General features: G+C 42.0%; 1 protein-coding gene and 1 pseudogene across 1 annotated transcript in view; both read left to right on the top strand.

Moving 5' to 3' along the window:
• The window catches only part of LOC124775607, a 237383-nt gene that overhangs the window by 79550 nt on the left and 145758 nt on the right, over positions 1 to 12075 (top strand). Inside the window, exon 6 of the mRNA XM_047250436.1 lies at positions 9244 to 9400. Coding sequence (XP_047106392.1) covers positions 9244 to 9400 — 157 coding nt within the window. The remainder of the gene's footprint in view (positions 1 to 9243; positions 9401 to 12075) is intronic.
• Positions 10574 to 10691, top strand: LOC124778507 (annotated as a pseudogene).

The raw sequence follows: 12075 nt of genomic DNA, 5'->3' as shown, positions 1-12075 counted from the left end.
TACTGCAACATCTCCTTAATAAAGATTAACATGTCGATCACCGAGCTGAGCGCTACGCAGCGACTCAGTACACATCTAACTGCAAGTCTAACTGCGAGTGCCTTGTTGCTATCAAAGCTGGCGTATTTAAATGAAGCACGAGCGACGTCCTGACGTAAAATGGTTCAAATGGCTCTGAGCCCTATGGGACTTAACATCTGAGGTCATCAGTCCCCTAGAACTTAGAACTACTTAAACCTAACTAACCTAAGGACATCACACACATCCATGCCCGAGGCAGGATTCGAACCTGCGACCGTAGCGGTCACGTGGTTCCAGACTGAAGCGCCTAGAACCGCATGGCCACACCGACCAGCTAGTCCTGATGTCATGCTCATTTGTAATGAACTCATTCGTTCCACTTATACTGCGGATTCATCTGTCGTACTCGCCCCTTAGGTGTTCTTGCGACAGAGTTACATGTTGTTACGGCAGACTTACGCGAAGTTGTGAAATGCAGTACAGCTGACGCTATACCTCTGTCTTGCACTCTACGAAAGTCTCCGTCTAACACAAACCCGTGTGCTAAGCAATTCTCTCTCGCCAGGCCATTGCCCCCTGCGTGACGACACATTCTGATACATGTGCAATCCTCTTAGCTCTTGACTAATGTACTGCCTCTGGCTCTCGGCATAGGCAACGAAACTTTGACAATATTCCACGTTTCCAACTCTTTACTATTCAGCAGCACTACAGTACTTTCAGCTGCTGCAGCTGTTTAATTAAAACAGATATTCTTTTGAGAGAATTTTGTATTCAGAGAGCACAGAAAATAACTTGTCCTGTGCCTGCGTGGATAGACTGTTAGGGGACGGGACAATGGCACTGGTGAGGATTTCACTGTATACGGCCACTGCGCGGTAGAGGAGTTAAAATTCAACAGCAAAAGCCTACTCAAAAGTAGAAGTTCTCAGTAACAGACTGCGTGTCTGCAAATGATCTTATTAACATGGTATGCCAGTTTGACCAGTAAATCGACAGTCAATTGCCTCTGAGTAGAATACTGGATAATATAATCAGAGTAGCTATTAACAACTGTGACAGCTGCTTATAACACACAAGCGCAAAGCTCACCAGGGGGCAGTAAAGAAATAATAGTAGTGGGGATAAACTCGCTTAGGACGGAGAATGAATATGCGTATCTACACATGTGCCAAATTATTTTGCGCGAGCACTGCACCGCAAACGAAAGATGGTAGAGTGCGAGCTAGTGGACTTTAGACTGTGTCATCTGAATTGACACTTCTGTTGCTTTCCCGAACTCAACGGAGCTGTTCTCCACATGATTTCAGAATAATGTCCACTTTAGTTACAAAATTAATCACCATAAAACGTTCTCTCTCTCTCTATTTCTCTTGCCCTCTCTGATACCCAGTTAGAATACTCTACTCCGCTGTGAAGTTTAAATCTTTCGTCATACTGTCTCTGTATGTCAATGGGATTAACTAAGCGCGTGACTGAATTTTAAGTTCGTTGGCGTCGAATATACGTCTAGGAGACGGCCCCACACCTATCGCATTAACAGTTATTGCTCTGTTAACTTCCTATAACTTTATGAAATTATAGGTGATGAAAGGAATGAACGTCGTTAGCTAAAGCTGGATATTGTTGAGTAATAAAAATATTTATTCAGCCCTTGATTAATACTGTGTGCATAAAGAAAGAGTGAGTTACTTACTTGACGAAGAATGCACTAAATCCGACCTCCAACGCTCCTGTTCGAAGTTAAAGTTCGAAAAATCGGTTGCGGATAGCTTTTCAAAGTCCACAAACCCGTGCTGAAATTTCACGTCTCTAAATACGACGCTGCAGTTCTGTGTTAATGTTCACGAACCTAATCACAAGTTTCATAATTCTAACGTTGCTCTGCTGTTCAGAGATAAACTCCAAAAGTGCAAATTTCGGAAACTTTTCTGAGTTCCCGAACTCTTGCAGAAATTCTACAGTTCCAAGAGTTGTCACCCGAAAATTTTTAAACGCTTTTAGTCGCATCTGACACGCGCTCATCGTCATACCTCCGACCTCTCAAAGCGAAGTGCCGCAGGCCAAACGGCCGTTGCCGTCGTATAGGCTCCATTTGTCGCTGCAAAATCCACAAAATTACACGCACTGTACATGCTACCATAAAAACTACACATGTAAAGCTCTACATGATTCGCGCTTGCACGGTGATTCAGCTATTGAATATAGCAGTTTCATTGTCTTTGTATAAGACAGTATACCGTAATGTCTATCGTTAAAAAAACATTCTCTGGTTTTAAGCTGTGTCAAGTGGTGTACTGCCCACGAGCTTTCGGCAGAGATCTCTTCTGCCGTTGTCAAGTCATCCACTTAACAATGGCGGAGGAGATCTCTGCCAAAAGCTCGTGAGCAGTAAACCACTTGACGCGGCTTGAAACCAGAGAATGTTTTACTAACGGATATCCCCGCGAAAACATGCATTCGTAAATGTCTGTCGTTGGTTGCATACGATCTTATAACGAATAAAATTACATGAAATTTAGCGCTAAAGTATTATGGATGGATTTGGGCTGGAATTCCTGCTTTTCCGAGGTGACATTAATTTTCTTTGGAATGTCTTTGTTTTTGGGGATATTTGCATCTAATTCGGCGAAATAGTCAACATTACCATCATTTAAATCTACTGAGAATTAAATGTCTACAGATGACTATAGTCTGTTATGTAGCACTGTCGCTAAATTTTTCTTGTTTTGCAATTTATTTTACTACTTGGGGGTAAAGTGAAATTCGGACAGTTAGTAGCCGAAATGAAAGGTTCATTCAAATCCCTTGACCTAGGTTTCGACGTCTTTAAAAAAATCTTCTTCAAAATTATCAGAGGCTACGCTGGTTACATAATGTTGCGGAGGTACGTTAAAGTTGTAGAGAACTAGATACACTTGTGAAATACTGGCTAATGACGTCAGCATGATTTGCACTCTTTTACTATTATGGAGGTGAATTTTATCTTTGATTGATGCATCGTGGCTACAATTTTAACGTACCTCCACAATATTATTTAACCATTATAAGCACAGATTCTTTTGAAGAAGGCATTTTTCAAAGACGTCGAAACCTAGGTCAAGGGTATGAATAAACCTTTCATTTTTGCAAATGACTGGTTATATTTCACTTCACCATCACAAAGATTCCACTCTACGGTTGCTGCATCCAGCCATTTTCAAGGTTTTAAAATTTATTTTGCACCAAAATTAGTTTTTTAACGCTCTGAATCAACATTCCAGCTCATAACTCAAATTTTATTGCTTTAATAAAAAGTCTGAAACTATTTTTCGGTGGTGCTCTCCAACCATTACCTGTTGACGTTTTATCTTGAAGAGCTCGTTAAGCGTTTGCTATTAACGTTTAAAATTGGGATCTACATTCATGTCTTTCACAATATCTAAAGTGAGTGGATGTTTAGACGACTTCCTAGGAAGTACGTCTGTCATTGTCCGTTCTGTATATTGATATGGCTTTTACTTTTGCGGCGGCCGTGTACAATTTGCAGGCTCTGAATTTGGATGATGGTGGCACCGTCACATCACGTGCGGATTAACAGCAGACACTCGGCCGAGGACCACCTTCAAACTGCTTGCTGCCCTTTTGACACTCGGCTAACTTCGTGTTCCCCGCATCTTCCGACCACATCAGAGGTTGATGTGTCGTCTGCTGGTCAAAAAGACAGCTCCACGCACTACTTCCTCGCGAGCTACTCTTGCCTGTGTCCGGACTCGCACCACGCTGCGCTACCTATCAAACCAGTGCATGTGTACCTGCTCCTGTCTGTCATTTCTCACTACGAACCTCTTATATAACCGGCAGTTTTCGGAATTATCGTACAAAGCGCGTAAAATACAGTATTGTCAACGCATGAATGATCCGTTCTCATGGAGACTGTTGTATCACCTTCGCCGTATCACTACTCATTATGTGCAGAGCATGGCGCGTAGATAAGTGAGTCTAGCTACGGACTGTCCACGCACGTACGAGCCAACAGCGCGCCGTCCGGTGGCTGAGTCGCACGTAAAGCCACGGCGAGACGCACTGGACTCAGCAAGCTCAAACCGCCCCGCGGCCCCCCGCATACAGCCGAGTTAAGCCAAGCGTAAACGTGATAGCGTGTGCTGCTATGCCTCGTCGATGTCAAAGGGGCAAAATGAGCACGTGAGTTCTAGAGCGACAGAACGTTTTGTCATGTCGTGGCACTTTGGCTCTAATACGGCACGCTGATAATACAGTGAGACACGTGTTGGAATCACTTAACAGAAGGGGGTTGTACTCTACAACCACTGAATTTGAGAATGGCAAAGGATAACCGCCATCGAGTCCACACAGCCGTAACGGAACAGCAGCCGAATGGGACTAGCGAGACTGTCTCTTGTTTGTAGACCTACAGGCAGACCTCTCCATCCACTGTACCACCTCGGTCAGCCAGGAATACACCTCGTTCTATGCTTTACCTTTGTCTATCAACTCCTAACGATACAATAAATAATAATAGTTTTCCAGCTTTTCAAGGACAGAAGCGAATCTTAACATAATCTGATATTTTTACAAAGCGCCAAAACATAAAAGTATTGATTTAAACAATGAAATGCAAAATATAGAAAAAATTGTTTTTAGTACAGATCACGATAGAATAATCTACACCTTAGCCTTGATGAAGTCTTTTAATTCACTTGCATTCGCAGATTAAGTTATAAACAGAGGTAAATTCAAAATGAATAAATTAGATTCTTCTGCAAATTTACCTTCTCTGCTGAATTGTATAGCAGTTAACTGACTTAAAGATTTCGCGTTTAAAGGACAGAACCATGTTATAAGAATAATGTCTGGTGTCTGATGTTAGTACTAGATCGTTCTGAAAAGAACTATTTTGAAAGTGAGCTTGCCAACTTTTTCACATTACATATAGTCTTTTATATCCCTTGTCGATACCAGCATTTGTTTTCTCTCAAAAATTAGCACATAGTTCATATAACAGGAATCTGTGCGAGATATCTGCCACGGAGTATTGTTTATCTTGTAGGTAATACAGTGGAATCCAGGAGTACATCAAATAGCTTTGTATTTGTCAGTTTCTTTTATTCCAGTGAATAGTTACCTGAGCAGGACTCGTAAAATAACATTCATCCAAGACGGAGCTCGACCTCATCGAAGAGGGAGAGTATTTGATGTCCTGGAGTAGCAGTTTGCGGACCACATTCTCTCTCTGGGATACCCAGAGGCCACTGGCATAAGCCTCGATTGGCCGCCATATTCTCCGGGTCTGAACACATGTGACTCCTTTTTGTGGGGCTGTCTTAAACACAAAGTGCATGGTAGCAAACCCAAAACCATTGCTGAGCTGAAAATAGCAATTCAGGAGGTCATCGGCAGCATCGATGTTCCGACACTTCGGCAGATCACGTAGAATTTCGCTTTTCGTTTGCGCCACTTCATCGCCGATGATTTCAAACATATGGGACATGTCATAACGTAAATCCGAATACCTGCAGTGCTGTAATGACTTTTATGTGTTGAATAAAGTGTGAGCACGCCGTAGTTTGTAACTAATTTATGTTTTTTTTTCATATAGTTCAATAACTGTCACCCTGTAAACAACATGTATTAAGCAGCGTTTAATAAACTTTCATACCACGTAATTTTTTCGAATCACGAACCGTTTTTCATGCCAATTATAAGCTCAGATTTCTGAAACTGAGTGCTTCATATCCCATTGATACAGAGTTGCAAGTGATACGTGGTATTCATTGCGTCATGAATGAAGTATATCGTCATATCAAGCCATCTCCAGACTTCTGCAGGCATAAACGTCGTTTTTGCTTCAGCGTGTTTTCATATGACTTTACACCTTCCATAAGAGTGACGTGTTAATCTCGTGGAATCCACCAGAGAACTTGTTTGATCCCTCCACTACTCTTTCACTTGGCTACGTCAGCTGACCACATCTGTTTCACTTTCTCTTCTGTCGTTTACTACAGCTTGTTGCGTAGTCCATTTATTTGTCTGCCTTTTCCTCCCAATAATTCTAAAAGTGTATGTCTACAATTTTCAAGAGTAGCGCTGAACTTTTGAATGTTTTTCTCATTAAAAATCCATGTCTCACTGGCATAACTTGGAGCTAGTTAGTAAATTTTATTCCAGGGCTGCTTTAATTTTTGTATTGCCTTTTTCGCAAACGTATATATGGTAAATTGCAGTAGTTAAAAGAAAAAACATCTTTTGTATGCTGCACACTAAGTCTTTTATTTAACTTGTGCACCCAGACACGTTTCGCCTTACTTGTAAGATATCTTCAGTGAAGGTCCTCAAATATTACACGATTTTTTCGTCTGCACATATAGGTTTTAGACACCAGTTCACTGAAGTTTTTATAATGAAACTGAAGGTATTTACAGACCAGCGTCTAATTCATTATTTTTAGATCAGACAGCTTTCTCTCTGTGGCTTTTGCCATATGGTTTTTCGTTTTCTCCGTTATTCAGCAATCAATCTGGCCATCACCGTAACATCTAGTAGGAAAGACTGCAGTTGTGTTGTTAAATTTTGTGTTTCACGGTAGGTTGCTGTATAAGTGTTTTGTGAAAGTTTCAACCGCGACGCGCTCTAATTACCTTTTTTTTTTCTTTTTCCGTTTCCAAGGACGACGGGCCAATTTGATGCATGCTCCTTTGTGCTTCTTTCTTCTTCCTCCAGTATTCTTTCATCTTCTCACTATGTATCCTTTATCTCTTCTTATACCATTTTCAATCTGTGTTCTTCGTCCTCCTGCCTTTGAATCTTTCAATTTTTAACACTTTCTTCTTAAAAATATCTCTTGCCATGGCGTCTTCTTCTCTTATGTTGTTTCTTTCCAAATATTTCCTAACTTTTTGAATTCCAAGCTGTTTCTGACTTCTTGTTCCAAAGAATTTAAATATCTGTTTGGTTAATCTGTCGCCGTTCATTCCGCACAAGTGCCCAAAAAAATAGCAGTCGCTTCTTCCGTAGCGTTTCAGTTACGTTTTCTATGTTACGATATACTTCTTCATTACTTCACAATTTCCATAGCCCTGTATTTCTTAGCAGAACAAGTATTTTTCGAATGATTCTTCTTCTAATTAATTTATTATTAACGGATACTGAAATAAGCTGTAAAATCCTACCTTCGAGTATAGAATTGCATGTAAACCGAACTACTACTTTTAGTGTCTCGTTTCCTAATCTAGTTGCGTCGGCGTCGCCTGGTTTAATTTATCTTTATCCTTTTACCATTGTTTTGATTTTGCTTATTTTTATGTTTCAGTCTGTTTTCAACACAGTACTCATTCCGTTCAATTGCTGTACCAAGTCCTTTGTCTCCGACAAAATTACACTGTCATCGGCATATTACAAGGTTTTTGTTTTACCTCCCTGAACATTAATTCCTTTTCTAAATTGCCCTTGGTTTCCTTTGCTGCTTGCTCAGTGCACTAATTGAATAACACTGGAGTAAACTACAACACTGTGTCACTCCCCTCTGAACCATTGCTTCCCTTTCATGTCCTTCAGCCCTTGTAACCGCAGTATTATTTCTGTAAAAGTTGGATGTAACATATCGTTAAATTTTGTAAGTGGGCTGCTTGTGTGTTGGCAGCGCTGTGTAGCGCTTAGCATTGGATCTCTGACTGCGCTTTCTTTGTAAGAGACTCTGTGGCTGGTTCGGCATGTTGTTGGAAGTCAATCGCCAGTAGTGTTGGGTAGTTGGAAGTTAGTCGCCAGCAGTGATGTATGTCCTATTGGGTAATTGAAGGTGAACAGCCAGCAGTGATTGATGTTAGAAGTTAGCGTTGATGGAGGGTAGAGGTCTGAAGTGTTAGTGTAGGCTACCGATCTGTACATGTTCGACTTGGAGACTGAATATTATCCATGATTATATACCTTTGTACTAGATGTCAATGACGATTTATATTCGTGTCTGAACTGGTTGTGACATTATTAAGGTAAAAAAAAAGTACATTATTTGGTTTGCAACAAAATCTGTCCTTTGCTAACCAAATGCCTATTAGTAGTTAGTGGCTTTAGAAGCTAGAATCTTTTATTTAGCTGGCAGTATTGTCACTTGCTGTATTGCAGTAGTTCGCTTAATAAAGATTTTTGTGAGGTAAGTGCATAATGAAATGTATAGGTTATTGTTAGGATTTCTTTTTAGTCAGGGCCATTCTTTTGAATTAATTATATGAAGGAAGGTTACCATTTTTTGAGCAGTCAGATTGCGTTGCGCTATGACATTGTGGGTCTCAGTCATTCAGAAATTTAAGTACAGACTCATACATTTAAATAAAGAAGTTTGAATTTATTTTATTCCTGCTACCTACAGAATTTCAAAGAATCTTTTCTAATCAACGTTGTCAAAAGCTTTCTATAAGTATACTAATGATACGAGCGTAAGTGTGGGTTTGCCTTTCTTCAACTTTCTACGGTAAATCGTAGGGTCAGTATTGCCTTGTGTGTTTCTACATTTCTGCGGAAACGGAACTGTTTTTCCCTGAGGTCAACTTCTACTAGTTTTTTTTCCTATTTTACTGCAAATAATTCGTGTCACTACTTTGCAGCCATGATTTATTAAGATGATGGTTCGTGCAAGTGACCGACGAGAATTTCAGTCTCTGTTGATACATTGTGGACATGGAACAGCGGCTGGTCAAATATTTAACAATGAAATTCGTCAAACAGCCGTGCAATTGACAAGTTATTCTATTTTATTTCCGCTATCAGTTTGGGCAGTTCTTTATGCCATCTTCAGGCCCGATACTCACCTCTCAAAAATAATCGATACTGGCATACTGGGGCCATATGTTTCTGGATGTCGTGAATTCGTACTTCAAGTGCTTCCTACGAAGTCTTCACTGCAACTCAAGTCAAGACTTGCAGTCAAGTATTCGAAGGAAACACTTGAAGTACGAATTCATAGCATCCAGAAACATACGGCCCCAGTATGCCAATATCGATTATTTTTGCGATGTGCATATGGGGCCTGAATATGGCAGAATGAATTACCGAAACTGGTAGCGGAAATAAAATAAAGTGAAATAATTTCTCAATTGCACGGCTGTTTGACGAATTTCATTGTTAAATAGATGAGAACAAAGAGGACACAGAAATAACCGAGCACAGTTACCGCTGTGCGTGGAGGGCGAGATACTGGTGGCGACGTGGCGATGCCGTCCTTTGTTGCAGGGCGAGCTGCTGGGCACGGTGGTGCTGCAGGACGCCGACTCTCCCGCGGTCAACCGCTACAGCTGGCGCTTCCTCAACGACTCGCGGGGCCTGCTGGCCGCCAACTGCTCCTCCAGCGCCATCAACGGCACATTCGTCACGACGATCATCAGCTGCAGTACGTATCGTCGCCTTCCGTATTATGCACTCGTATTAAGGTAACGTGACAAACGCATAGTACAGAAACTCTCTCACTGTGCGGAACTATGCCGCAACATTATCCGAATCTGATAATTGACAAGTTGTGCGGAGGTTTCTGCGTTGTTATCCTTTCTTTGCAGAACGTAGAAGCAGACAAGTAAAAAGAAAAAGAAAGAAAGACAAGAAAGACAGCCAGTTTCTTTTTCAGATCCGTTGACTGACACCACTGACTCAAAAATGCCGAGTCTTATCCTCATTGATGTCCTTGTGCATTAGCTGTGTTGCGTCATGAATACATCTGTTCATACTGATTTCAGAGCGTTCCATTATGTGTACCCCGTTGTTCATACACTGTTTGATCAGAAGTATCCGGACACCCGTGTTTGCCGGCCGGTGTGGCCGAGCGATTCTAGGCGATACAGTCCGGAACCGCGCGACCGCTACGGTCGCAGGTTGGAATCCTGCCTCGGGTATGGATGTGTGTGATGTCCTTAGGTTAGTTAGGTTTAAGTAGTTCTAAGTTCCAGGGGACTGATGACCTCAGATGTTAAGTCCCATAGTGCTCAAAACACTAGTACAATACCAGGGAAGGCGTATTCTGTGGTCAGCGGAGAAGCAGTAGCAGAAGAATGGGTTCGTCAAGAGAGTTCCGCGACTTCTAACGTGAACTAGCCATTGGATGTCACTAAACAAATCCATCAAGGACATTTCAATCCTTCTAAAGATACCCAAGACGACTCTTGAAGATGTGACTCTGAAGTGGAAACACGAACGAACAAACACATTTAAATGAAGACCAAGCAGACCTCACGTTCTGACAGAGAACATGGAGCATTGCGGTGGATGGAGACAAAAAAATCACGTAAAATCAGCTTATGGAATTACTCGTGTATTACAAAGTATTCCCAACAGTCCAGTTAGCACAGTGCCTGTGCACAGGGAGTTAAAAAGACTGGGGTACAGTGGCCGAGCAGCTGCTCGTAAGCCATACATACCTGTAGTCAGTGCTAGGCGACGCTCAATATGATGTAAAGATGACTGTAAACGAGTAATTTGGGATGATGAATCACACTGCACCCTGTGGCAATCCGGTGGAAGAGTTTGAGTTTGGCGAATCCCTGAAGAACTTTACCTGCCATCTTGTGTAGTGGCCAACGGCCTTGCCGCAGTGATAACACCGGTTCCCGTCAGATCACCAAAGTTAAGCGCTGTCGGACTGGACTAGCACTAGGATGGGTGACCATCCGGTCTGCCGAGCGCTGTTGGCAAGCGGAGTGCACTCAGCCCTTGTGAGGCAAACTGAGAAGCTACTTGATTGAGAAGCAGCGGCTCCGCTCTCGGATACTGACATACGGCCGGGAGAGCGGTGTCCTGACCACATGCCCCTCCATATTCGCATCCAGTGATGCATGTGGGCTGAGGATGACACGGCAGCCGTCGGTACCGTTTGGTCTTCATGGCCTGTTCGGACGGAGTGTAGTGTAGTGTATCTTGCGTAGTCCCAACAGTGAAGTAGGAGGAGGTACTGTTACGATATGGGCGTGTTTTCCCGATTGGAATGTGGTCCCTGATGCTTATTAGAAAAAAACGCTAATTTCGGTAGGATATGAGCACGTTTTACAGTATTTTGTACAGCGCACAATTAAAAAAAGTTTGGAAACGAAGATCGTTTCTAGCAGCATGACAGTGCACCCTGCCAAAGAGCACATAAGTCAGTCAATGGTTCGTGGACAATAATATTCATGATATGAACACCTTTTGACCCCAGTGTCCAACATCATTCAGACGTGTTCCCAGCAGAGCTCAAGCCGTCATAAATGCTTAGGTTGGACACACCTCATATTAATGTCCACTAATAGGTGTCACTCTTTTGATCAGATAATGTATGCACCAAGGAGGAAATGTCAAAAGTGATCCGTTTTCTGTACTCTGAAGTGTTAAAGCTGCGGAGATTATTCCTAGAACGCAGCTGCAGTATGGGACTAGCTGACATAGTTGACGTTGTAACGGAGAAAATTCTTTTCTGCTTCTGATCCAATGCATTTTTCTGGAGACAATACCGTTTACGAAATTAACTGTATATTTCCCGCCATGTCTCGCAACGACAAAAGTGTCGCATGCTGAAGCTTTATTTTTTCGCGAAGGATCCGAATCTACAAAAAACGGGATGTATGCAGAGAGTGGGGGGGGGGGGGGGGGGGGGGGCTCGAAGCCAGCATTAGTATCGTTGGTCAGCATTGGTATAGTTGGATACAATTTGTAAAAATACTGAATACATGTTTTGTCTTTCTTTCATTCGATGGGCAGTTTTTGAGATATTTGTTGACTCGAGGCAAAAAAGCTCATTGAATAAAACAGGGAAAAGTCTGTAACATTGTTTAACTCCTTGGCTGGTCATAACGCTATTCTTACTTATTTTGTTCCCTTGTTTTATTACAACTGCATTGTATTTCTTAGGGCCCTTGTCAAGTGTCGCGGAATTCCATTTTTCTCCATTGTTTTTTTCCGGATTTGAAAATAATACAATCCATTTTGTGTGCCAGTTTGCTATTGTCGCTGAAACGTAAATATTCCACTTTACGCAAAAAAAAGGCGTTGGTGGTGACTGGTGGCTGTGAACGCCAAAATTAGTTACATCCACTGGAAAGGCTG

The sequence above is a fragment of the Schistocerca piceifrons genome, chromosome 2, assembly GCF_021461385.2.
Source record: "Schistocerca piceifrons isolate TAMUIC-IGC-003096 chromosome 2, iqSchPice1.1, whole genome shotgun sequence".
Classification (NCBI taxonomy): Eukaryota; Metazoa; Arthropoda; class Insecta; order Orthoptera; family Acrididae; genus Schistocerca; species Schistocerca piceifrons.
Note: the sequence above shows the minus strand (reverse complement) of the source record. Positions and strands in the feature narration are given on the sequence as shown.